This window comes from Podarcis pityusensis (genome assembly GCF_964106645.2).
Source record: "Podarcis pityusensis genome assembly, chromosome: 2".
Taxonomy (NCBI): Eukaryota; Metazoa; Chordata; class Lepidosauria; order Squamata; family Lacertidae; genus Podarcis; species Podarcis pityusensis.
This window is the reverse complement of record NC_138029.1, coordinates 114,026,140-114,053,617: the sequence shown is the minus strand read 5'-3', so window position 1 is coordinate 114,053,617 and position 27,478 is coordinate 114,026,140. Positions and strand designations below refer to the sequence as shown.

The 27,478-nt window shown below is 43.5% G+C and overlaps 1 protein-coding gene across 1 annotated transcript; it reads left to right on the top strand.

Annotated features, from left to right (window-relative positions):
- Nucleotides 1-291: 291 nt before the first annotated feature.
- LOC308470094 (natural cytotoxicity triggering receptor 3-like) lies at nt 292-27,478 on the top strand. The gene is made up of 4 exons (XM_080993366.1): nt 292-432; nt 23,154-23,507; nt 24,178-24,300; nt 25,935-27,478. The coding sequence occupies exons 1-4, from the start codon at nt 381-383 to the stop codon at nt 25,994-25,996; spliced, it is 591 nt and encodes a 196-aa protein (XP_080849492.1). The 5' UTR covers nt 292-380; the 3' UTR covers nt 25,997-27,478.

The following is a 27,478-nucleotide window of genomic DNA, read 5'->3' as shown; positions in this document are numbered from 1 at the left end:
GAAGCACCCAGAGACTCTTGAAGCATAGGCTCTGATCCAGAACTTAAGAATTGCACACTTTCAGAACGTAGGTTGTATGACAGGACGGCTGAAGACTATGGAAAGATAACAAGTGTGTGTGAGACACCTATTTCTGTCTCTGCGCTACCCCACCAGACCCCTTTCCTCTCCTATCTTCACCCCATCGCAACAACCTACAAGCTTCTCTCCGCATCTGCCCCACAAACAGGAAGCCTTGTTTTCAGCCGGTCCTGAGTGACTAACAACCAGCATCTTTCAGAGACAAGAGAAACTGCCATACTTCCCCATCTCTTATCGCCTTCCCCAAAAGGAATTTCATTTCTGTCCACAACTACCACCAATCCACCGGCTTTGCTCAGATGGGCCTCATGGACCTGAAAGCGATTCACTTGATGTTGACTCTGATCACAGGTAACCAAGGCAGGTGTGTTCGATGTTTCACCTTCACAAGGAAAAGCTTTAGGCGAGGGGGCCGGAGAGTCAAAAAAGGGCAGGTCTGATCCAGATTTCTAGGGTTGCCAACTGTCTTTTAAAAAATAGTAATTGTGCGTACTGTCTTTTGCTGGCTCTGTTCCTGTGTCTTTAACAGTAGGCATAACAAATGGAAATTAGGTAAGCATTTTTTCTCCCCTGATTGCAGACATAATATGACGAGGAAAACATCGCTTACTTGCCTTCTTTATGTCTGGCAGCTGACACAAGAGTAGAGGGTTGTGTGTGTGTGTTTTAACAAAGCCTGCAACTCTAGAATTTGCACTGTGGAATAGATCTGGTGGATGGAATTTGCTTGTACTCAGGCTCTGACTGGTCACTGTTTATTTGGCAACAGGGAAGGAATCTTTCATCTGTTCACTGGTTGGGATTTTTTTTATCTTTTCTTTTATAGTTTGAGTTGATTTCTCAAGTTTTTGTTCTGCTGGAGCTTGCAGGCTACCTGAGGCAGGTGGAGGTCTGGATTGTGTGGGCCGATCGGTGAGGGGCTGGGGCTGGGGGGCAGACCCTGCTTTTTGGCAGGGCGGAGTGGGACTTGATAAGGCTTTGGAATCTACAGAATTTTAGGGAAGAGGGTTGTTATTTAGAGCATTTATACCTTGGTCTTTGGCTTAAAAGGCCCCCAGAGTGGCTTACGTACAGTCAGTTGAATGAATGTTATTATTTCGGTCACAGACCAGTTCCAGCCCACATACAATATCAAGGAAGTCATAAAACACGAGAGGGATACATTTGAATCTGCAATTAGGTATAACAGGGACAATACAGATATAGCAACAGTTAAAAATATATATAAATTAAAACTTAGTCTACTGTCAGTTAAACAAGGTGGTCCCTGCCCTCAGGTTTACAATCTAAAAAATGCAAGTTAAAAAGGTAAAGGACCCCTGGACGGTCAAGTCCAGTTGAAGGCGACTATGGGGTTGCGGCGCTCATCTCGCTTTCAGGCTGAGGGAGCCGGCGTTTGTCCCCCCAAAATGCAACACACAAGGGAAAAGAGACAGGGAGGGAAGGGGGGGGGAAACAAACAGGCACCAATTCTTAAAATAGTAATTCTTATCACAACCAGCTGGCACAGAAACAGTTCAGGAGCAGGAGATGTCTGACGGAGATGGTCTTTCAGCAAAGCTGATGGAATGAGCCTCGTTCCCATCTCTCGCACTGAGGCAGTGATTTGGGGTGCTTCAATCACATATTGGCAAATTTGGAGGGTGCGCAACAGACCCACTCCCCTCCCACCCACAAAAACTGGACCTTTGGGAAGGTGATGGGGAAAGTGTGGGATTATTATCTAACTTCCCTGCAAATAAATCAGGACTTAATGCTCAATAAGCAGGTAATCTAGAAGCACCCTCAATAAAGGCACATTGGACAGCAAGGGCTAGAGATAAACATGTGCTTTGTACACTGAGCATCCCAGATTATTATTATTTATATGTGTATATATAATTTTTATTAAGTTTTCTATTTTACAATTTAAAATATTCATTAAACCTTAAATGTCAAAGACTTCCCTTCCTCTCTTTCCATGGTTCAATCGCATATCGCAAACCCCCACATATTTTACATTAACTAAACCATTCAGTATTCCATTAATACATCCATCCAAACTTGTTTACACTGTTGAATTTATCTTAATAATGCCAACGTTTTCAAGTATACACAGTTCCCCCCCATTTATTCAATCAATCAATCAAAACCTTTATTGCATTAGCATACAGCCATAGCAAAATAAGACAAAAATACTAGAGACAAGCAACCAAACAAAATTCAAAGCGGTATTACTGGCGTAATGACATTTAAATTACCCTAAGACAATAATGTAAAGATTTAGTTGCCAGCGCCAAGAATCCAAAATGCGGATGTATATAAAACATAAAATGGCCCCAAAATAGGCTCGGCACATTGGGTTGAAAAAGTAATAAAAAGAATTAAAACAGGTCCAGGTCTAGGACACACTACCCAGTCAGAGTAGCCCTGAGTTTCAGAGCCTGCACTATAAAAATTGCCACCCCACGTGAAATTTGGGGATTTGCGTCCACAAGAAGCGATTTCAAACAGTCTTCCTTAGATGTAATGGTGGACGGGATCAAGAGGAGGAGCTTAGGTCTTATTGGCTCATAAATAGGGCAGTAGAAAAAGAAATGTATGAAGTCCTCTACTTCATTCATTGTGCATGGACATAAACGCTGAGTAATAGGGGTCTTAGAGTAAATCCCCTGCAGGAAGGCCGTGGGTATAGAATGGAAACGGGCCATAGTAAACGCTCTTCTCAAATTGGGCTCCGTCAGGTCTATCAAGTAGTTGGCAAGTGATCTTACCACTTTCACTTTAGGGAGCCACATGGAGAGGCGAGCTGTAATGGACTGTGCCCGGTCCATGGCCTCGTCTCTTGTAAGAATCCAGGCCCGGATTTTATGTTGGTCCCAAGATGACAGCGTGTCGAGATCTGGGAGGGAGTAGCGTGCAGTAATAGTCTCCATGGCCTTGGACCATTTGTTGGTATGAGAACAAGTTAAAAAGGCTTGCCTAGCTAGTAGGGAACCTGGGGCATTGATTAATTTACAGTAAAAACTAATGATTCTAATGTGGGCTCTCGCAACAATGGAGGGGAGGCCCAGTTCTGTTCTTAACTGTGCAGCAACTGAGCCCTTGGGGAGGCCCAGTATCTTTCGTGCAAAAGAGTTTTGCAGAATCTCCAGCCATTGTAGTGTTTTTAAATTCCACCCCCAGATTTCAACCCCATACAGTAACATCGGGAGGACTTTGCTGATAAATGCTTTTCTGATTGGTGGAACCAACTGGCCGCCTTTTGCATAGAAGAATTTCTCCAAGGCTTTGATGGTTCTACGGGCAGCCAGGATGGTCATATTTAGGTGAGCTGACCAGCTAAGCCCATGCTGAAAAGTGATACCCAAATACTTGAATGCTGAACAATATTCAATAGAGTGGCCCTCAAAATTCCAGAAAGGCTTCCGAGTTTTCGTGCCAAAAGTAAGAATTTTGGTTTTGGCGAAATTGATTTTGAGGGAGTTGGTATCACAATATGTCATGAGCCCTCTGAGCATGTTGTTTAAGCCCTGCTTGGTTAAAGACAGTATCACCATGTCGTCCGCATAGAGTAATATGGGGATCTTGAGCTGTTGTAAAGAGGGGGCAGCTTGATTTAGGGCCTTCATGGTTGTAACGATGTCATTGATGTAGAAATTGAATAGAAAAGGGGCCAAGAGGCAGCCCTGTTTGACCCCTTTATTCAGAGGGAAAGGATCAGATAGAGCTCCCAGGGGGCCGAATTTTACTCTGGCCGATATGTCATTATGAATTTCCATAAGAAGGTGGAGGAGTCTCTTATCTATGTTAGTGTAACTAAGCTTCTGCCATAGCCTATCTCTGGGGATGGAGTCAAAAGCGGAGGTCAGGTCCACAAAAGCCGCGTGTAGTTTGCAGTTGAACCTGTTTAGGTATTTATCAATCAGGGTAAATAGAACAAGACATTGGCCAGATGTGCTGTGACCTTTACGGAAGCCAGCCTGTTCCGGGTGGAATAGCTTTGTTTCTTCTGCCCACTCGATTAATTTCTCTAGCAAGAATCTAGAGTAGACCTTGTATGATATGTCCAGCAGGCTGATAGGTCGATAGTTACGCGGATCTTGTGGATCCCCCTTTTTATGTATTGGGATGACTATGCTCTGTTTCCAATTAGGTGGAATCTTAAGAGTAGCATTAATAGTGGTAAAGAGAGATGCTAAAATAGGGGCCCACCATGTCTGGTTCGACAAGAATACCTCAGGTGGTATCATATCCTCCCCCGGGGATTTATCCCCTGAAAGCGTACTGATTAGTTGTATACATCTCTCTGGGGAGACGGGCTCCCAGGTGGGCAAGGCAGATGCTGGAAGAGTGGAGACAACATTTACTTCGGGATCTGGGGCGGAATACAGCTGAGCAAAGTGAAAGTGCCAACTGGCTGCTGTGATGTTATTAGCGATGAATGAGGGGGGTCTTAAACCTGCATTAATTAAATTCCAGAATTTCTTGTCGTCACGGGTTTTAATGGCCACTGACAGTGCCGTCCAGCGGTCTTTCGCAAAGAGCAATTTCTTATGATGGAGCAGCTTCTTGTAGTATGAACGGAATTGGGCTAACTCCCTGATTTTGCTCTGGGTGCTGTCTGATTTCATATCAGACTGAAGAAATCTAAGCCTACTTCTGCACTGTTTGCATTCTTGGTCGAACCAAGTTTGATTCTTCCAGGTTAGAATCGCACGGGAGGGTTTCGTAAGTGAAGGAAGCAAGAAGGCTAGAATTTGCTGGAAAGTTGAGAAATGATTCACATTCATTGTTAACAGCTGAGCTTTCAGGGCTAGGATCTCAGGGGAATTTAGGAGGACTTTTATGTCTTGCTCCAGATAGAAATCCCACTTCTTACGTCCAGGAGCTAAGATCAGTGGATCCTGGGGGTGGAGTGAGCTGGGAAGCCCCAGCTGTGTGTGGAGGAAGGAGATGGCGATTGGCAGGTGGTCACTTTCGGTTCTGTTGAACACATTGAAACAATATGCCTTATCATTAAATACCGAGGAGGACCAGATGTAGTCTATAACGCTTGCCCCTCTAGATCCTAGAAAAGTATAGAATCCCCCGGACCAGTCTTTGGGTGTGCCATGCAAGCTGTGCAGCCCGCAGTTTATGGTAAACTCCAGCAGTATGATGCCAGCCCTATTAATGGTCTCATCATGTGAATTCCACGTAGGAAACCACTCATCTTCTATGAATAATTGCGACTTATTGGTGAATGAGCTTATATCTGCTCCGATTCTGGCATTAAAGTCCCCCATTATAAGGATCTCTGACTTTGGAAATTCAGCCACAGATTTGTCGAGGATAAATCTTAAATCCTCCCAAAGCTGATTTGAATGAGAAGAGGAGTAGGTAGATGGATTGTACAAGTTTACACATATGAAGTCCCCAACCGGGCTGTTAGTGATGTGTAAAGTTTGAATGCAATTACTCTCTAACCAAAAGAGAGGAGAGATATTAAGTTGAAGCTCCTGCGAAACAAATGTTACCAGGCCTCCACTAGGGCGCCCAAACAAATGTGTTTTGGTCGCAGGAATCACAAAGGCGTCATAGCCCAGTAGGGAAGGGGGGGGTGACGATTCTAAGCACCAGGTCTCTTGTATACCCATAATCTGGAATTTCGCTAAAAACTCTTTCATATCCCTGCCATCCTGTTTGGACGTCCATCCCGCCACGTTCCAGGATAGCACATTGAAGCAGTTTGAAGAGGGACTATGTGCTAGTCAGTTACTCTGGTTGCTGGTGGGAGAAGCATTGCCAAGGGTCTGAGACAGCGCCAGGCGTGATACAGCCGAAGGTATCGAAGGGGTGGTAATTTGATTGATGTGGCCAGCAGGGTCTTCAATAAAGCCTGAGCTGTCTCTTTGCGCAGTGGCTTCCTTAACGTTTATATATTGGCTTGAAGAGGTTGCGGATACATGAGGTTCTACCAAAAGAGGTTGACTGGCAAAGGACGAGGATATACAGTCATCTGGCTGGACCACACTGAATGAGGACTCCAGGTCAGGCATAGAAGAATAGGACATTGACAGATTACCAGGATGAGGGGTGTTTGGCGCATTGCTCTTTAAGGCGGAGGACGAGGTAGCTGATTGCAGATCTATTAGTAGAGGTGAAGGGGGTCTGCGTTGCGACGGTGTATGAGGAGCTTCCGCCAGGCAGACTGCCATATCATCCGTTATTGGAGTCCCAGTGATTGGCAGGGGTTTCTGGGGTGTTAGCCCCTTCATGACTGCGTTCCTTTGATTTAATAGGTTGCTATGACCAGGTTTTGAGGAGATTTTTTCTTGAAGTACATGTGTAAGTTGCTGCTTGAGTGTATCGAGCCTGTTTATAACTTCCTGCTGTTCTACTAATGGCAACTCGCCATAGGATGAAATAAGGTCCCTCTCCTCTGAGGCAGCCAGATGGCTGGGCCCGCTTTGGTCATGCTTCTCTGTAGCTGGAGTAGATAAACCAGGAGGCTTGGGCTGAGAGGGAGGGTGAGGTTCCCGGGTGGACAGCTTGAGTTTCAAGACTATGTCGCGCCTGTCTGGCGAGCGGATACCTTTTTGTACGATGCTACGGAAAAGAGGTTTAATCCTGGTGTCATTAAAGACTCTCGTTGGGAAGATGCCCCAGGTGGCCAAAAACGCTTTATGCCTAACCAGTATGGAGGGAATTTTTGGTGACTGGAAGGAGAGCAGTACTTTTTGGAACCGATGGTGGTAGTATAAGAGTTTCACTGTACTGAGATCTATTAGCGGAGGCCAAATCTGAAGGAGTTGCCTTAGATGATCTTTGACATCTCTCGGATTATTCCACCTTGGGGACCTGGGGTCACTGCTGCGTATAGTTAGACATATTTTGTTTGGTTGTAAGATCAGAGATTGAGAGTCCAGTTGAGTTTTTAAGAGGTGACCACCAGTACCACTTTCATGTCTAACAGGGGAGGTACACCTCTGTCCCTTTAAATCCCTCGGAGGCAGAGTGAGGTTGTGCTGCAGCTCCAGCAAATGGGCCTCAAGCTTTTGGTGGAGATTATTCACCTGCATGGAGATCCCATTTATGCTCTTAAAGATGCAGCGCAGGGTCCTGATTATTAATTGGAAATGATTGAATCCCATGCCATCGCCCAGGGCCAACTCGGACTCCCCCTTCGAGGTGACTCTCTCTTCTTTGTCATTATCATTAGCATTATTCGTTGCCTTCAAGTTCACCCCCTCCACTTCTATATCGGCTGCGAGGTCAATTAAAGGATTAAAACGATTGTGGGTTTCAACCGTGTAGCTATCTTCCTCGTTATTTCTGCTACAGTTAAGAAAGAAAGAATCAATCTTGGACTGTTTGGGCCTCGGGGGAGGCATTGCCTCATCCAGGTCCCTTGGCCGCTTGCCATGGCCCATAGTGGAGATTAGGAGAAATATCCGCAATAATTGGAAATATCTTAATGCACCTTAGAGAGTATTGCAGGAGGCAGGGGAGTGGTGAGCGAAGAAAAAGTAAGGTAAAGTTCGTTGCTTACTTACATTTCTCAGTCATTTGTCCGAGTGTCCCCCAGAAGAGAAAATCATTTAGCAATAAGAAACCTTAAACAGGGGAGTTTCTCTTCGTGCCGGCGGTGCAGGTCTGAAGGATCGTTGTTCTATGAAGCACACAAGTTTGGCACCACCCAGATCAATCCAAAGCAATCCTCCTTCGTCAAACTTAGTTAAAATCTGGCATCACACCAGTGGAGAGTCCAGCAATTACTTGTCTAGCAAAAGGCAAAACTAAAGTAAATAGCTTACTCCAGCGGTTGTAAAATCCAAGTCAGGAGAAGAGGTCGGAGAGAACTGGAAGGAGGAAACTTACATGGTGGCCATCTTGAGAACGCATTTTTTGACCCTCAATAAACGTTTTCCGTTCTCTAAACGTATGTTCTTCTTGTTCTCTTGTTCTATATGTCAGGTCCGCAATCTGCGCATATTCCATCAGTTTAAGTTGCTGTTCTTCTTTAGTCAGGACCTCGCTCGTTTTCCATTTTTGGGCTAACGAAACATGGGCTGCAGTAGTGGCATACCTGGGAATTTCCATCTGAATTATCCCCAACAAAATATTCTGGTTTTTTGTTTTGGAAAAGTACTTTTAAACATTTTTTTTCAATTCATTATAAATTATTTCCCAATACTCCCAGATTAAATCCCTGGCATCTCCAGACTGAGTTGGGAAAGATCCCTCTCTCAGATCCTTCTGCTAGTCAGACCTGGTGGTGTGGTGTTAATGGACTACAGTTCCCATCAACCCTGAATATTGGGCATGCCGGCAGGCGATGAGGATGATGGAAATTGTGGCCATACAACATTTGGAGGGCTACATGCTCCCTATCCCTGTTTGGGGCAATATTTACCAGGAAGATAGCTGTTGCGTTTCCTCTATGTCTTTTGTTTATTTCTGCAAAAAGCTTTGTCGATTTCACTTCCTTACTTCTGATGGTACCAGCGAAACTGTAAAAACCTTCCACAGGAGTGAGGAGGAGGGTGAACCAGCAACCCATAATATAGTAGCACAGCTTTCCACCCTGCCAGAGCAAGCCGACCCACATTCCACCCTTCCTCTCAAAGGAACTCAGGGTGGCAAACGCATCTATAAAATTATTGAAACGTTCTTAGATCAGGTCTAAAAGCATCCTTGAAACAGTCACATTCTCTCAGCCGGCCATTAAATGCCTGGGTAAGCAGGAATGTTTCTCAACTCCTGAAAGTCGATAATGAGCGAAAACAAATGCATGTTGCCAGGGAGGGCATTCCACAAATGGGGAGCCACCACTGAGAAGGCACTGCATGTATTTGTTTTGTTTGTTTGTACGGATTTAGACATGCAGCTTTTCCATATAACCTCACAAATCAGCAACAATTAAGATCAATAGAGGCAAGATAGAAACAGTTGTAGGGAAATCCTTTCTGAAAGTTAGCTCTCTCCTTCCGCCAGGGCAAGACAACTCTCTGTGGGAGGGATGCACTTTCAATTAAAAGCTAAATCTAGCCAATTCGTGCTTTCCAAAACAGTGCGAGAACTGAAACACCGCCGTCCTTTGACAATCACAAACACCCGAATTTTGTGATGCAGTTCTCCAACCAGACAGTGCTTACAAAACTGCATATATTAGGGGGAAGTCTGCATTAAAATGAATATATTTGTGAAAATAGCATGCCAACATGCATTATATCAGGTGAAATTGCTTGGGAAAATGTGTATATGAGATGCTTATTAGAAGAAATTCCCACTGAAATGCTGAAGAATTCTCATGGGGATTTTTTTAACACGCCAATTGCTGCAGAAATTTGGAAAACAGAATTTAAGACTAGAGAAAAACGAGAAACAGAAAATCAAAATTGTCAGATCCTCTGCTAACCCCACGATGGCAGCTGCAGGAGAGTAGAATTTACTGGTATCTTTGGGCTCCAGAATGAGAATTTTAATTTCTGGGTGGTCAAATTCCGGTCTGTAAACAATTGTCTTTGTGTCTTCAGTATTCAAATTAAAATGAATTTTATTTTCTCAATTATTTATTTATGCTACTCCTAACTTTACAGACAGAGGGAAGTAAGCAGAATGAAAACTTAATATAAGTTTTGTGCTGATTTTCATTTGTAACATTTTGTTTTATTTCTTTATATTTAGAGGATATTCTCTTCAGCTGTTTTACATTGTTGAAATTTCCTTGTATTTTTGTCATTATTTTTTTTTAAAAAATATTATCAACCATTTATTCATCTGTACAAGCATCTGAAAGTGATGTACAATAAGAATAGACTTACATGGTAGAGGTCCAATTATTCAGCTGGGAAAGCTGGTTGGAAGAAAAATGTCTTCAACTGTATTTTTGCAGCAGGTTTTTATGTGTAATATCTATTTCGATGCCAAGGAAGATTCTCTATTTAGTTGTTAACTGTGCCTTACAGAATGTGATTTCCCCCCCCCCTTTTTTTTTATTGAGATGTTTTAACCTATACTGTAAGCTGCTTAGATATTTGTTTTAAAAATAATTGGTAAATGGTCTATGCAAAACTTACTTATCTCCCTGTGCCGTAAGACCCCATTGGCAGGTTACAGCAGGAAAAACCAAACTGTTACAACGAAAGAAGAAAAGTGTGAAAATTGTCAAAAATAGCTTCATATATAAAACGTTTAAAAACAATTCCATATATGAAAACAGAGGGCAGACTGGGATAAAGATCTCCACTTAATTATTTTTTTTTTAAAGCAATTTATTAAGTTTTACAATAAAAATAAACATAATAAACAATGTAACATTGATCTTAACATATTTTCACATTTTCTTTGGACTTCCTCACATCTCCCGCTCCCACTTTCATCGTTGTAACGTTTTGTCAGCAATTTATCATCTTATTTAAATTCTTATATCCCTTCTATATTTCATAATCTTATAATTCTCAGAAGGAGCTAAATTTCATAGTCTTACTTATTTTCTTAAAAACTTCTAAATTTAGTGGTGCTCAGTTATTTTGATCTAGCGTCTTGTTTAGCATTCACTCAAATTACAATACTTTTGTAAATAGTTCTTAAATTTCTTCCAGTCCTCCTCAATCCTCTCTTCTCCCAGGTCACGGATTCTGCCGGTCATTTCAGCCAGTTCCATGTAGTCTATCAGTTGTATCTGCCATTCTTCCAGTGTGGGTAGATCTTGAGTTTTCCAGTGTTTTGCGAGAAGTATCCTTGCTGCTGTTGTTGCATACATAAAGAATGTCTGGTCCTTCTTTGCCACCCCTTGGCCGACAATACCCAAAAGGAAAGCCTCTGGTTTCTTAGTGAAGGTATATTTAAATACCTTTTTCAGTTCATTATAGATCATTTCCCAGAACGCCTTCACTTTAGGGCAAGTCCACCAGAGGTGGAAGAACGTTCCCTCACATTCTTTGCATTTCCAACACTTATTATCAGGCAGGTGGTAAATTTTGGCAAGTTTGACTGGGGTCATATACCATCTATAAATCATTTTCATTACATTTTCTTTCAGAGCGTTACATGCAGTAAATTTCAATCCATTGCTCCACAACCTCTCCCAGTCCTCAAACATGATATTATGCCCAATGTCCTGTGCCCACCATATCATAGCCGATTTAACCGTTTCATCTTGTGTATTCCATTTCAACAGCAAGTTATACATCCTTGAAAGTACCTTAATCTTTGGTTCTAACAATTCTGTTTCTAATTTCGATTTCTCCACCTGGAACCCTAGTTTCTTATCATTTTTAAAAACTTCTTTGATCTGAGCGTAATGTAACCAATCTCGCACTTTGTCTTTCATTTTCTCCAAACTCTGCAATTTCCAATTGTCTCCATCCTTTTCTAGTATTTCCCAATATTTTGGCCATTTAGCCTCCATATTGGGTCTTTTTCGGGCCTTGGCTTCCAAAGGTGAAAGCCACCTTGGTGTTTTATTTTCCAACAAGTCTTTATATTTTGTCCAGACATTAAACAATGATTTTCTGACAATATGGTTCTTAAAGGCCTTATTTGCTTTAACCTTGTCATACCATAAATATGCATGCCATCCAAAAGCATTGTTAAACCCTTCCAGATCCAACACATCAGTGTCCTCAAGAAGTAGCCAGTCTTTTAGCCAGCAGAACGCTGCTGCTTCATAATACAACTTTAAGTCTGGCAGGGCAAAGCCCCCTCTTTGTTTTGCATCAGTTAAAATCTTAAACTTAATTCTGGGCTTTTTGCCCTGCCAGACAAACTTAGAAATGTCTCTCTGCCACTTCTGAAAGCACCCCGTTTTGTCCAAGACCTGAAGTGTTTGAAATAAAAACAACATCCTTGGCAATACATTCATCTTGATAGCAGCAATTCGGCCTAACAAAGAAAGTTTCAATTTTGACCAACTATCTAGGTCTCTCTTAATTTCTGTCCAGCATTTTTCATAATTGTCCTTAAATAGACTTAGATTTTTTGCTGTTATGTTCACCCCTAGGTATTTTACTTTTTTAACCACATTAAGTTCTGTCTCATTCTGAAACCGTTCTGACTCTGTATCAGTCAAATTTTTCCCCAAAACCTTAGTTTTCTGTTTATTTAGTTTAAATCCAGCCACCCGACCAAAATCATTAATCAGTTGTAATACTCTTTTCGTACTGGGCTCTGGCTTCTGCAGGGTCAAAACCAGGTCATCTGCAAAAGCTTTTAATTTATATTGTTTCTGACCGACCTGAATTCCTTCCACCAACCGATCCTCTCTAATCATGTTTAATAGCACTTCCAGAACCGAAATAAATAACAAAGGGGAAATAGGGCAACCTTGTCGTGTCCCTTTTTCAATTTTAAACTCTTCTGTAACCACATTATTAACTATCAGTTTAGCTTTCTGTTCTGAATATATCGCCCCGATCCCATTCTCAAAACCCCGTCCCACTCCCATCTCTTTTAAATTTCCCATCATAAATTTCCAGGAGATATTGTCAAAGGCCTTCTCCGCGTCTATAAAAATTAAGACTGCTTTTGTATTTATGTCTGTTTGCAAAAGTTCCAAAATGTCAATAATGTTCCTTGTATTAGCAAACAGATGTCTTCCTGGGAGAAAGCCGGCCTGGTCCTTATGAATTACTTCATTTAAAACTTTTTTAAATCTAATTGCCAGAATGTCTGCAAATATTTTGTAATCCACATTTAAAAGAGAGATGGGACGGTAGTTCTTAAGTTGTGTCTTTTCAGCTTCCGACTTTGGTATTAATGTGATAAACGCTTCCTTCCACGACTCCGGTGCCCTCTTCCCCTCCATAATTTCATTGCTGACCTCCATCAAAGGTTGTATCAAATAGTCTTTTAATGTCTTATAGTACTTGGAGGTCAGCCCATCTGGTCCTGGAGATTTGCCAAGTTGCATGTTCTGGATAGCTTGTTCGATCTCCTGTCGTGTTATTTTAGAATTCAGGATTGTCCTATTTTCTTGTGACAATTTAGATAGTCCGTTTTTTACCAAAAATTGTTTAATCTCAGCATCATCTTGCGGCCCTTGGGTGTATAATTTTTTGAAGTATCTCTGGAAACACTTTCTAATGTCCACTGGATTCTGGATGTTTTTTCCATCAACCTCTAAGTTTGTAACAGTATTTAATCTTTGTCTTCTCTTCAGCTGCCAAGCTAGCAGTTTTCCACATTTATTCGCCGACTCAAACGTTTTTTGTTTCATTAATTTAACCTTCCATTCAATTTCCTGATTTATCAATTTAGAATATTGTGTTTGATAAAGTTTAATTTCTCTCAGAGTTGGCTGTGACTTCGGATTCACTCTTAATTTCTTCTCTAATTCTTTTATTTTTTCCAAGATCTTATCTTTCTTCTCATTTTGTGTTCTTTTCTTTACTGCATTCTGTTGTATCAAGAATCCCCTCATTACAGCTTTACTTGCGTCCCAGATTATTCTTTTTTCCACCATATTATTCATATTTATCTCAAAATAGTCCTTCAGAACTTTTTGGGCCTTCTTGGTAATTTCCTGATCTCTAAACAAATTGTCATTCATCTTCCATCTGAAGGATCCAGTTGGTAATAGTGTCATATCCATCTTTACTGCATTATGGTCGGAGCAGGTCTTTGGGCAGATTTCCACTTTTCTGACCTTGGGTGCCAGGCCTCTGGAGATCCATATTTGGTCGATTCTTGTCCAGGTCAGTTGGGCTTCAGAAAAGAATGTTCCCTCTCTTCCTAGTGGGTTCTTTGTCCTCCAAATGTCAATCAAATCCATATTGTCAGTCATTTCAAAAAAGGTTTTAGGTAGTCTGCCGTCTTTTGTAACATTTTGACTTTGTGACTTGTCCATGTTAGTTGATACGACCCCATTCATATCTCCCATCATTATGATGTTGTTGTAGTCTAGGTAGTCCAGCATTGTCTCCTGCAACTTCTTGTAGAATTCCGATTTCCCTTCATTAGGTGCGTAGATTCCTAATATCAGCAATTTCTCTCCTTGATATTGTATCTCAATAGCCAAAATTCTTCCATGTTCATCTTTAAATAGGAATTTAGGTGACAGGCTCTCTTTTGCATATATCACCACACCTCTCTTCTTAACTTTGTCGGACGATACAAATTCCTGGCCCAATCTTTTATTTATTAACACTTTTCTGTGGAGCCTCGTCACATGTGTTTCTTGTAAACAAATAATATCCAATTGTTCTTTTTTTAATATATGAAATATTTTCTTCCTTTTTTCCGGAATGTTACAACCATTAATATTCCAGCTCAACAGTTGCAGAGACATCCTGAACTATCTGGTTATTTTTCAAGGGGTGGTATCTTCTCAGGATCTTCAGGTTCCACAGATGCCGATGTTGGTACTGGCGTTGCCTCGGGCCCAGAAGGTAGTTCAGTTCCTTTTTGAAGGTCCTCTCCGTATGTAGACAAGAATTTGTCTCTCTCTTCCAGTGTTCTTACTTTAACCTTTCTCCCTCTAAAGGTAAAAGATATTCCTTGGGGAAATTCCCACCTGAATGGAATTGCGTTGCTCCTTAGTAGTTTAACAAGTTCAGAATAGGCGGCTCTAAGATCAAGCAGTAGTCTTGGGATATCTTTATAAATTTCAATTCTTCTGTCCGAAACCTCCAGTGATTTTACAAAATGTAGTCCCAAAATCTTATCCCTTTCCTCCTTTGATCTCAATGTTATCAAACAGTCTCTGGGCCTCTCCTTCTTTATAAATCTTCCAAGTCTGAAAGCTGACACGATTTTAAAGTCCTTTTCTTCCAAGTTCCAGAACTTGGAGAATTCTTTGGTCAAAAACTCAGTTAGATGTCCTTCTTCTGCCTCTTGTAGTGATCTAATCCTTAAGTTGTTCTCACGGTTTCGCAGTTCTATCATAGAAAGATAAATCTGATGTTCCCCGACTTGTTTAGTGAGTGGTCTTACCTCTTGCTCTAAATTTTCAAATTTTTGTCTGGTGTCCTCAGCCAATTTCCGATTTTCTGCTGAGGCCTCCGTTAACTGTCCAGTTGCTTGTGCATTCTGTACCACTTGTGTGGTTAATTTATTTAGACATTCTGTGTTTTTATCAATCTTTGCTGATTGCGCATCTGCTTTCTTGTCCAAAGCTTCCAATTTTTCAAAAATTTTGTCTAGAACAGAAACAGATGCTCCTGAGGCCATATCTTCCAATTGTAACTGCTCTGCTTCGCCCTCTCCCTCCACTTCTGAGGGCAAAGTAGGCACAGATGATCTACGTGTCTGTGAGGCTGAGGTTAGAGTTGTTAAAGTTGTTTGTTTAGCTCTCCCTCTTTTTCTTGTGCCACTCATTCCAACGTTATCTGTCAGTCAAGGTCACACTGAGTTGTTCCCATGGGAATGGAAAGGTCCAGAGCAAGCAAACAGCAAGGGAATCGAAAGTAAAAAGTGCATGTAAAGTCACTGTTATAATCCAATCCTCTAGAGGGAGCTTAATCTGTCTTTCAGAGTCTAATTTAATGTCCAAGAACCTTCAAATACAAATGTTTAGCAGAGTTTATAAATGGTCACTTTGTTGCAGACAGTGCTTATTTATCTCCAAAAAAAAATGTTTCAAATTTAAAAGGTCTCAATACCCTCAGATTGTTTCAAGTTCCAATATACAGTATCCAAATCTGCAGTGCTGACAGCTCCCTTAGTGCTCAGGCAGCTCCTGACTCTGGGTTTCACCTTCTAATTTGTAATCCAATAAAAAGGAGGAAAGTCAAGTGCAAATAAAAATCCCAAATCTTTAACTTAAAGTCTTTACTTTAAGATGCAAGTTCAGTAGATGCTTAGATCTGTAAAACTTAGGATCTCTTTCTTTCAGCCTCCACTCCTCCAGCTGATTGCTTTTTTCAAGTTCAATGGCTGCGGAAGACGGACTTCCTGCTTCCACGTCTCTCCGCTTTCAGCCAAGTTCAAGCCAATTTAAGTTTTCCTTTTAAAGTCTCAAATTCAAGTGACTCAGTCTTTTACTCACAAGTTAGTTGCTTTTTCGTCCGAATCCGTAATTTAGCAGGAAAAGGGATCAGCGCTCACCGACAGTAGCAGCGCGGCTTCGCTCCTCAGGCTGTGAAACAGCTCACAGCGCCGCAACCCCCCTCTGCGCTCCGGAGCCCCTTACGGGGTTCCTTCTGCACTTGGAGGGTCGCTCAAGGCGCCCACCGAGCCTCAAGACCCCAGGCTCTTGCCGCCTGGGGTTTTCCAGAGTGGGTCTCCGCTTCGCCGTAGCGGACGACCCGTTGCCTGCGGAGCCTCCTCTCCCGTTCAGAAGAGGACCGCCATTGCCGTTCGCGCCGCCCCCGGAAGATCTCCACTTAAAAGGTCATGTTGGGAGATGAAAGGATTCTGTGGTTGACGCTGCCGGCACCTAAATAAATAACTAAAATAAAAACTATACCAAAATGAAATTGCAACAACAACAAAAAAGCAATATCATAAAATAAGTTTCACTAGATTCAATGGAGCTTGCATCCAAGCACCACAAACTGAACGCAAGTTGCGTTAATTTGTGATAGATACTTGCAGCTTTGAAACTTGGTGTCAACAAATTCCTACTTGCCTTTGTTTGAAGTTAATGTGGTCCTGATGTTGAGTGAATACAGTGGTACCTCAGGTTACAGACACTTCAGGTTACAGACTCCGTTAACCCAGAAATAGTACCTCGGGTTAAGAACTTTGCTTCAGGATGAGAACAGAAATCGTGCAGCGGGAGGCCCCATGAGCTAAAGTGGTACCTCAGGTTAAGAACAGTTTTAGGTTAAGAACGGACTTCCGGAACAAATTAAGTTCTTAACCTGAGGCACCACTGTATGGGGAAAACAGTGATTTCCACACTTGATTCTGTTTCTGTAGAAATTATCTGACATTCTTGGTACATACCGTACATTTAAACCTGAATCCTGACAAGACAGAAATACTGTTTGGGGGGAACAGGGGGCGGGCAGGTATTGGGGACTCCCTGGTCCCCCAAACTTGGGAGCAGCCTGGGAGTCATTCTCGACTCACTGCTGTCCATGGAGGCGTAGGTCAATTCTGTGTCCAGGGTGGCTGCCTACCAGCTCCATCTGGTACGCAGGCTGAGACCCTACTTGCCCGCACTGTCTCACCAGAGTGGTGCATGCTCTAGTTACTTCTTGCTTGGACTACTGCAATGCGCTCTATGTGGGGCTACCTTTGAAGGTGACCCAGAAACTACAACTAATCCAGAATGCGGCAGCTGGACTAGTGACAGGGGTGGAGGAAGGGGGGCAGTGGGGGCAGACTGCCCCGGGTGTCACCACTGAGGGGGCTGACAAAATGACATGCGGCACTCACCGCAGGGGCTGCAGCACGCCCAGCCACACGTCCCTTCTGGGAGTGATGTGGTGGCTTGGGTACCCGCAGGCTTCTGACTGCCCCAAATGGTCCGCCCACTGCCTCCCCCTCAGCTGTAGGGCGGCTGAGTGGGAGGAGGCAGGCTGACTCCTTGGAGGCCCCGTGGAGCATCCCACCCCAGCTAGCCCAGTCCTTCTCCAAATATCCATGTCACTCTGAAAGCTTTATTAATAATAATTGTGGTTAGTCGTGTCGGACTCTTTGTGACCCCATGGACCAGAGCACGCCAGGCAATCCTGTCTTCCACTGCCTCCCACAGTTTGGTCAAACTCATGTTAGTAATAATAATTGTAATAATAATAAAAATAGTAAATAATAATAAATAATAACAAATAAACAATAAATATATAATAAATTAATAGTAAAGGTAAAGGGACCCCTGACCATTAGGTCCAGTCGTGGCTGACTCTGGGGTTGCGGCGCTCATCTCGCTTTATTGGCCAAGGGAGCCGGCGTACAGCTTCCGGGTCATGTGGCCAGCATGACTAAGCCGCTTCTGGCGAACCAGAGCAGAACATGGAAACGCCGTTTACCTTCCCGACGAAGCAGTACCTATTTATCTACTTGCACTTTGATGTGCCTTCGAACTGCTAGGTTGGCAGGAGCAGGGATCGAGCAACGGGAGCTCACCCCGTCGCGGGGATTCGAACCGCCGACCTTCTGATTGGCAAGTCCTAGTCTCTGTGGTTTAACCCACAGCGCCACCCACGCCCCTAATAGTAAATAGTAAATAATAAAAATTGTAATAATAATTACTATTAATTATGTGCCATCACCTGACAGGGTTGCCCAGAGAACAATGTTTTAGACATTTTTTAAAAAAGGGGGAAAAAAGATTGCCCAGGATTTTAACTGATTTTATATCTACTGCTTTTTTGTATTATTTTTTTGCTGTTGCTACAATAATTGCTTTTGTTTCTGACGTTTTTGATCTGTTTTATATTTGTTTTATGGTTCTCTCTTTTTTTTTAAGGCTATCTTGGAAATCTAGATTAGTAAAATTATGCTAAGGAAACAAAGGATGCTGAGAATTGTAGCTCTGTGTGGGCTAAATTGCATTTCCCGGTATTCTTTGGTGGTGGAAACGGTGTGTTTTAAATGAATGGCGTATATGATCAGAATGAAATGGCAAGATGGAGTTGGAGTTCCGTATTTGCAGAACTACCATTGAAAAGTGGTTCTGAATCACGTTGCATTCCCCCCCCCCCTTTTGAAAATAGATTTTATTTGATTTAAAAAAATATAAATTAATAACAAAATCAATTACAAATCCATATAAAGAGATTGCTCTGAATCTCAAAAATCCCCCCCTCCATAGGTCCAAATGTCAACATTTACAACTGCTTATCAATCCGTTATCCACATTTTAAAAAAAAATCCATCTGAGTTATCCATAGTCTTTGTTACCTTACAATTGAGATTAAAATCCTGCTATTGTTTTCATTTGCTCGCAATGGTCTCCTAAATAAATTATAAATTTTCCCATTCTTTTTTAAAGTTGTTGTCCTCTTGGTTCCTGAACTTCCCACTTAATTTTGCCATTTCTGCATGGTCCATCAACTTGGTTTGCCATTCTTCCCTGGTCGGGACGGTTTCTTCTTTCCATCACTGGGCTAATAACATCCGTGCATCTGTTGTCGCATACATAAAAAGTATTTTCTGATCCTATGGAATCTTGGTACCTATAATTCCTAATAAAAACAAATAACGCTGCATTTTAAAAGGCTGGAGCAAAATCAAAATCTGTTTTTTTAAAGGAGATTTAGAATCCCATGGGCTCTTGCAGAGAGAGGCACCCGACTTTTGTAACAATACCTATACAACCTTTAGAAGACACCTGAAGGCAGCCTTGTATGGGAAAGTTTTTTTTTTTAATGTTTAATATTTTATTGTGTTTTTATATATGTTGGAAGTCTCCCAGAATGGCTGGGGCAACCCAATCAGATTGGTGGGATAATAATAATAATAATAATAATAATAATAATAATAATAATAATAGTTGTTGTTGTTAAATAGGAAGTCCCTATCTGGATTCTACCAAATGAATAAACAAATGAGGTCAGAGTAAAAGCGGCTCTTGTGGCAGCATCCTGTGTTACTAACAGTTCCTCAAACTCATATATATATTTTTAGTGCTGCAGGGGAACTTCCATTGCATACAGAACAGAGAAGTCCACGACAACACACAGTCAGGCTTGTAAAACTGCGACACAAGGGATAGCTTCAGAACAAAAATAAAAGTGAGCCCGTGATGTGTGGCCATTTGAAATATGTGGCTTAAATTACGGTGAGGGATTTAAGCCACAGATAACCGTGAGGGAGGGGAGAACAGGAAGGTGTCTAAGATGAAAGCTGCTGTGTGACCCAACAGACTAGTCATTTGTGGTGACTAGCGAGGCTCTGATGCGAGGAAGTATGCCTCTGAGTGACATTTGCTGGGAAACTCAAGGGAGCAGTGCGCTCTTGTGCTCAGGTCTTGCTTTCAGGCTTCCCACAGGGATTTCGGTGGCTGTTATGAGAACAAAATGGCGGACTGAAGGACCACTGGCCTGATCCCTCCTCTTCCACCACACTGAAAACAGGCTGGTGGTAGCTAGGAGCTGGTATCCCCCCCAGTCAAACATCTTCATATTTGAAAAACTTTATTGTCACTTGTACAACTTGTAAAGGTAAAGGTAAAGGGATCCCTGTCCATTAGGTCCAGTCGTGGCCGACTCTGGGGTTGCGGTGCTCATCTCACTTTATTGGCCGAGGGAGCCGGCATACAGCTTCCGGGTCATGTGGCCAGCATGACTAAGCCGCTTCTGGCGAACCAGAGCAGCGCACGGAAACACTGTTTTTACCTTCCCGCTGGAGTGGTACCTATTTATCTACTTGCACTTTGACGTGCTTTTGAACTGCTAGGTTGGCAGGAGCAGGGACTGAGCAAAGGGAGCTCACCCCGTCGCGGGGATTCGAACCACTGACCTTCTGATCAGCAAGTCCTAGGCTCTGTGGTTTACAGTGAGAATACACGAGCACCCCCCACTCATCTCTCTTAGTCTTAATTCCCCTCATTTACTGACGCACACCCACCAAATCCGAAAGTCAGTTGTCCTGTTATCTTTTCATTCAGCAACCTAACAGCCCATGGATAGAAGCTGTTCTTTACCCTGTTGGTGCGACTAATCATACTTCTTTATCTTCTGCCTGAGGGCAGGAGATCAAGAAAGTGCCGGCCAGGGTGTGAATCATCCCTGAGAATTTTCCTCACTCTCCTGAGGCAACGTTCTTCCGCTATTTCATCCAGCGGATTCACGGGACAGCCCATAATATCTTGTGCTGTATTCACCACCCTCTGTAGGCACTTCCTATCAGATGATGTCAAACCAGCGTACCACACTGTGATGCAGTATGAAAGGACACTTTCTATTGTTGACCGGTAGAAGGAGATAATCAAATGTTGATTGACATCGTTCTTCTGCAATACTCTGAGGAGATGGAGTCTCTGTTGGGCTTTCTTAACCGCCTGGGTTCTATTTATTTTCCAAGTAAGGTCTTCACTGAGATAAACTCAGTTGTTAAATATACAGAGCTGGTTATCATGTCAATGGATACCCACACAATACATTTCCAAGGCTTCCTTTTATTGAGAGAAGCTGCTGCATGGGATACAGTTCTGCTCTCGGCCTTCCAAATTTCCTGCACCCCCTTTCTAGGCTAAAATGATCCAAATGAGCCAAAGACAGACCCACAGAGAGGGAAAGAAAAGCAGGGATAGATTGCACATGGTTGCTTTCTTTACACACGTTTGCCTTTTTACCGTCAAACAGGAAGTTGGTCGACTACTTCCCCTCACATAACGTTGTCCAACAGCCTGCCCACATGCGCCATCCTCATGTCATGATTGCAAACTACTTCCACAAACCCAAATTCGGCAACAGCTACATGGAACGGAAGGGGATGTGTGTAGGGTGTGTGTGTGTGTGTGTGTGTGGCCTTGCTAATATCCCCCTTCACAAAAAAATGAATCCCACACAGACCCCGTCAGGATGTGTGATCCTGCACGAAACAGTAAAAGTGCGCAGATTCCTAACAATAGGACATTCCATCAGCGAACGGATTTCTGCTTGCGCAACAGTGAAAGGATTTCTGCTTGCGCATCCCTCAGTCTGTTCCAGGGGTTCTGTTCTGGTCTGTCCATCACTCTGAAGATTCTAGCAGGGCATGAGGTGCATGCGCTGGGAGGTGGGGAGTCCCATTGTGCAAGAGGAGTTATTATCATTGTACAGTCGTACCTCAGAAGTCGATCAGAATCCGTTCCGGAAGTCCGTTCGACTTCCAAAATGTTCAGAAACCAAAGTGTGGCTTCTGATTGGCTGCAGAAGCCAAGCCACATAAGCCCCATTGGACGCTCACCTTCTAAAAATAGTTCGCAAACCGGAGCAAGCACTCACTTCCAGGTTTGCGGCGTTCAGGAGCCAAAACGTTTGAGAACTAAGCTGTTTGAAAACAAAGGTATGACTGCAATTGTTTTATATTTATGAGTTGCTTCCTATGAGGCATCTTTAAGTGATTTCACAATACAATTAAAACATAAATAAAACGATTGCATATATAAAAACGAACGCCATTACGAAATGAAAAAAAAAAAAGTTGAAAGAATTGTATGCAGAAAAGCAACAGTTCAAATTTCAATCCAGATTCCTACTTGGATTTTTTTTTTTTAAAAAAATCTCCATAATAATAATTCTCAATGTTTGTATGCCACATTCAACCTGTTGAAAGCGCATTGTGTAAATAATCTCAGAAAGGCTGAACGAAACATGAGTGCCCGGCAATCCAGCTTTGTAAACAAGCCCACAAACCTTTCTAGCATGCAGAAATATTTACTACCCTGCTAAGAGACTCATTTTCTACCTCCATAAGAAGATAAGCCTTCCTCTGAAGCCAGAATAGGGAAGAAAAGCCAACAGCCTCTTAGGATTGTGTATGGTTGTGGTTGTTGTTGTTGTTGTTGTTGTTGTTGTTGTGTGTGTGCATGCATGCTTTGCAGGCAGATTGGCCGGGGTTCAATGCTCAGCAACTTCAGAGAGGTCTGGTAGAGACCCTAGTCTGAAAGCCTGGACAGCTGTTGAAATATACTCGGAGTCGAGAGTGGATTTCATGCTCTTTATTCAGCTCATAGTGGTGAGGAGGAATGAAAGTTCCCCCAAAGTATCTGCTTTATATACATTATTTACACAATGGGTTGCACATGATTGGCTAATTCCGGGATTCTCCTGTAGGCCAATCAGGTTGTGGATTCACTTCCGTTTGGAGCCGGATTGGGTGGCTCCTGCGGACCAATCATACTGCTGCATTGTTCTAGGACCAATCAGACTGCTGCATTCTGAATCCTATTGTTCTAGGACCAATCAGACTGCTGCATTTTGGTTCCTGTTCAACTCAGTACATAACAGCTGTAAATACTGCTGAGCCAGATACCGAGCCTCAGTAAAAGGGAGATTTCTGTGTCCCTTTAGTGACCAGGTGAGTGATTAAATACAAGGCTGTTATGACCTAAAATTTGGCAGAAGGGAGACAACTGAGGAGAAGCACAAAGACCATTGCACAGTGAGACCATAAGCCAAGACCAGCATGGCGTACGATTGGGGACGATGAGAATTGCCGTCCAGCCATAGGAGCTGTGTGGGGTGGGACACCTGCCTTACCTCCTGACTCTTCCATCTTTGTTCTTCTAGCTTCCCAGGCTCAAGAACTCCTCATGGTCTCCCAGCCCAGCTCAGCAGAAGGCACGGAAGGCGGTTCCGTCACCTTGCATTGTTCCTACAACTCCACCTCAGAGCCTAAGGTTGGGAGCTTCCGGTGGGTGAAGGAGCCAGGGGTGGAGGTCAGAAAGACCACCCGGGAATTCATGGGAAGGGTGAGTCCCACCTCGGAGCAGGCCTTCCTCTTGGATAGAAGAGCCGACATAGAGATACGGGATCTGAGACATTACGACTCAGGGGTGTATCAATGCGTGGTGAAGATCCCTGGATTCCAGGAGACTTCGGGGAACGGGACTGAGCTTCACGTACTTAGAGAAGACCTGAAAGGTAAGCTCATGGGAAATCTAAGAGGCCTGACTTTTGTATGGGTGGATTGTATTGTCCAATTCAGGCTCCCAATCTGGTGTCCCAGATCAAGATGACCTGACTAGCTTTTGGTAGTCTGTAAGTTCTGAGAACCGGCAGCGAAAGTGAATAATAATAATAATAATAATAATAGTATTTATACCCCACCCATCTGGCTGGGTTTCCCCAGCCACTCTGGACGGCTCCCAACAGAATATTTAAAACACAACAAAACGTCAAATATTAAAAACTTCGCTAAAGAGAGCTGCCTTCAGGTGTCTTCTAAAAGTCAGATAGTTGTTTATTTCCTTGACATCTGATGGGCGGGCCTTCCACAGGATGAGTGCCACTACCGAGAAGGCCCTCTGCCTGGTTCCCTGTAACCTCAATTCTCGCAATGAGGGAACCACCAGGAGGCCCTCAGCGCTGGACCACAGCGTCCGTGCTGAACAATGGGGGTGGAGACGCTCCTTCAGGTATACTGGGCAGAGGCCGTTTAGGGCTTTCAAGGTCAGCACCAACACTTTGAATTGTGCTCAGAAACGTACTGGGAGTCAATGTAGGTCTTTCAGGACCAGTGTTATATGGTCTCGATTATATGTCTTTGTGTTCCCCTGTCTTAATCCATTCTCCCGTGTTTGGAATCTTCCAGGATCTAATTCTGCACCACAACAGGATACCATGGTCCTCATATGGCTTCTCCTGCGTACTTCCCTCTGTACCTTTGGAATTACAACCACTGCTTTGGTGACACGTCTTTATTATGGGAAGAGATGTGAGTAACCCTCAGACCCCCCCCCCCCCGTAGAAGCTGGCATTTTCTGGACCATAGAGAGAGTCAGAAGGGGAAAGGGCCAGAAGATTGCCATGGCCGGGAAAGTGTGATCCACCCCACAGACCCAATTCAGGCCCCCAATCTGATGCCACAGATCAAGGTGACCTGAGTGTTCTAGCTGTCAGGAGTTCAGCCTACACTCGAGTAGGACCTTGGCAGAGACACATGCCCGACTGGCATGTTCCCTCCCTCCTGGTCGATCGTTCGGGAGCTTCAAAAGCTTTCTTCTGCCCAAACATCACAGCCACCGATGCCAATAGACACCGGCACACTTAGAGATCCACAGAGTTTGCGCAGCTTGTGTAACAGATCTCAGCATTTTGGCTAATCTACTTTATTTACATATAATCACACACGGAGCACTGCAACATGGCTCCCTCTCTTTCTAGCATCAGACAGCAAAGAGAAAAAGAACAAAGGACAATTGTCCCACAGTAACACAAATATCCTGTCTCCGTCACTTCCCACTCTGTGGAATGAAAACATACACCATCATGTGATAGACAACAATCCCATGACTGCAATCATAGAGGAGGAATTCTAACACTAGCTAGCCTACCCAGTCTCAGTCCTGAATCCATTCAGGGGAAGGCTAATGCTTAATTAGGGTTTTTAAAAAAGGAAATGCGCCCCTTCCATGACCGAGAGCAGTGCGTTCAATCTTACTTAGCATGCTTAGCATGCGCATGCGCTGTCAGGATCTGCTTGAGAAGGACTACCCTGCAGAATTCAGTCCTGAGGGGCAGAACCAGCCTCCGACATTTTAGCATCTGAGGCAAATCGCAAAACTGCATGCCCCTCTTGGTCAGGAAAGAAGGGTTGACTGAAGACCTTCATTAGGAACAAGAGGGCAATGAATATCTACATCGGGATCTTCTGCCCCTGTGGATCTTGCTGCCTGAGGCAGTCCCCTCACCTTGTCTCATGGGTGGGACGGCACTGGTGAGTGGTGCTGCTTCACAACCAACTGGGCAAAAAGAGTCAAAATAAAAAAAATTCTTCCAGTAGCACCTTTAAGACCAACTAAGTTAGTTCTTGGTATGAGCTTTCGTGTGCAAGCACACTTCTTCAGAGGTATCTGAAGAAGTGTGCTTGCACACGAAAGCTCATACCAAGAACTAACTTAGTTGGTCTTAAAGGTGCTACTGGAAGAATTTTTTTTATTTTGACTATGGCAGACCAACACGGCTACCTATCTGTAACTGGGCAAAAAGAGGTTATTCGTACTAACTCAAGCCAGGCCAGGCAACTAAGCCAGGTGGTGGCAGGGCAGCTCTGAGGGAGAGAGGACTGCTCTGTAGGCCTCGGTGGGGAGTTGTAGGTGGCAGCAACAGATCTGTGGGATCTCTGGTGCGCTGGAACATCCATTTCCAGCCCCCTGGATATCAGCTGTGTGGGGCAGGTGGGTGCGGCTTGGCCAAAATGGCCCCATGGGCCAAATGGGAAGTTCTCATGCACCTCAATTTGATACTTCCTTCTTGCGCATGTGTCAAGTGTTGTTGTTTTGGTTATGTCAGGCTGCGCACTTGGAAAACCAGTCTGCCAATAGTTACCTCTTTTCTTCCTTATTCTAGCTCCACAAAAGAGGCCGTTGCACCGCAGAGAGAATGAATATAAAGCAACAAGCAGGAATTGACAACAGCAGCAGAGGCAGCTACAAAACCCACGACCCATTCTCTATTCCTTTCCCCCTTCAATCCAGTAGAACTCATCCTCCCCTTTATAATCTGAGGACCTTCATCAACAGAGCAGAATTTACCCTTCTGTAGACTCCTCTGCTACTGAGCAAACGTAACACAGGCCAAATTTGAGTTATAGCTTCAGTAATTATATTGCTAGACTATCCTTGGATGGCCCAACCCAATAGACAATACTGACAATTCCTACTAAGGATCCAACATTCTTCTTCTTTGGCGATCACTCGTAACCGAGTAAGATTGTCTTCCATGAACATTGTTTTAACAGTGAGTCTGTAAGTGACTGTGGAGGCCAATTCTGGATCCACACGTCCTTCCACAGTGGGGACATAGGTTTCCGGGTGGGAGCTGATCGTGGTGAGGGTTTGCTAAGCGTGCCTTCCTCTTAGCACGTTTCTCCCTTGCGTCCTGAGTTCGAGTGTCTTCAAAGCCCATGACACCTTTGGTAAAGGCTTGTGCCCAGTAGGGGTACAGAGCAACACCTTTCTGAGCCTTCCAGCTGGACCAGATTTTTCCTGAGTTACTCCCCCTCCCCCCCCCGACCCATGCCCTGGAAAAATCCTGAGCAAATCTGAGGAGATCTTCACAACACTCAGCCATCTCTACTGATAGCACAAATTTGTCATGCATGTGATTGTTGAAGGATGGGATGTAAATGCCACGAATAAGCAAACAAATATGACATAACTGTTCTAAGAAGTTATGTTAGCAATAGAGATGACAAGCCCTTCAAGGTTCTCCATAGAGTGGATGGGGATTTTCTTTGATTCCACTGTCATCACCAAAATTGTGGGAAACCTGGGGGGTGAGGGCAGGAAATAGAATTTAATCTGAGGGCTCAGAAAGGTAAGGCCCTGCCCCTTAATGGAGCCTGTCATTGACGTTTCCCAATGTCACAATGCCCCGAGTGATGACAGAGCACTGTGGGAAATTTAAAATGGTGGCTTTTAGCTGCCTGGAGTTGCCACTGGGGGGAGGTGACAGAATAAAGGGGCACTTTGCTGACAGTCCCTCACAACTGCAGTTGCTTCCTGCTCAGTAGCTGTGGTTGTTTTTTCTTAAAGGCAGGTTCCTTAGGGCCCCTCCAGATGACATGCTTATTCCACTTTCATCCTGAGTTAATTGAGTTCAGCCTACACTTGAGTAGGACCCTGGCAGAGACACATGCCCGATTGGCATGTTCCCTCCCTCCTGGTAGATCATTCGGGAGCTTCAAAAGCTTTCTTCAGCCCAAACATCACAGCGACGGATGCCAACCGACACCGGCACACTTAGGGATCCACAGAGTTTGCGCACCTTGCATGACAGACCTCAGCAACTCAGCATTTTGGCTAATCTACTTTATTTACATATAAACACACACGGAGTACTGCAACATGGCTCCTTCTCTCTCTAGCATCAGACAGCAAAGAGAGAAAGAA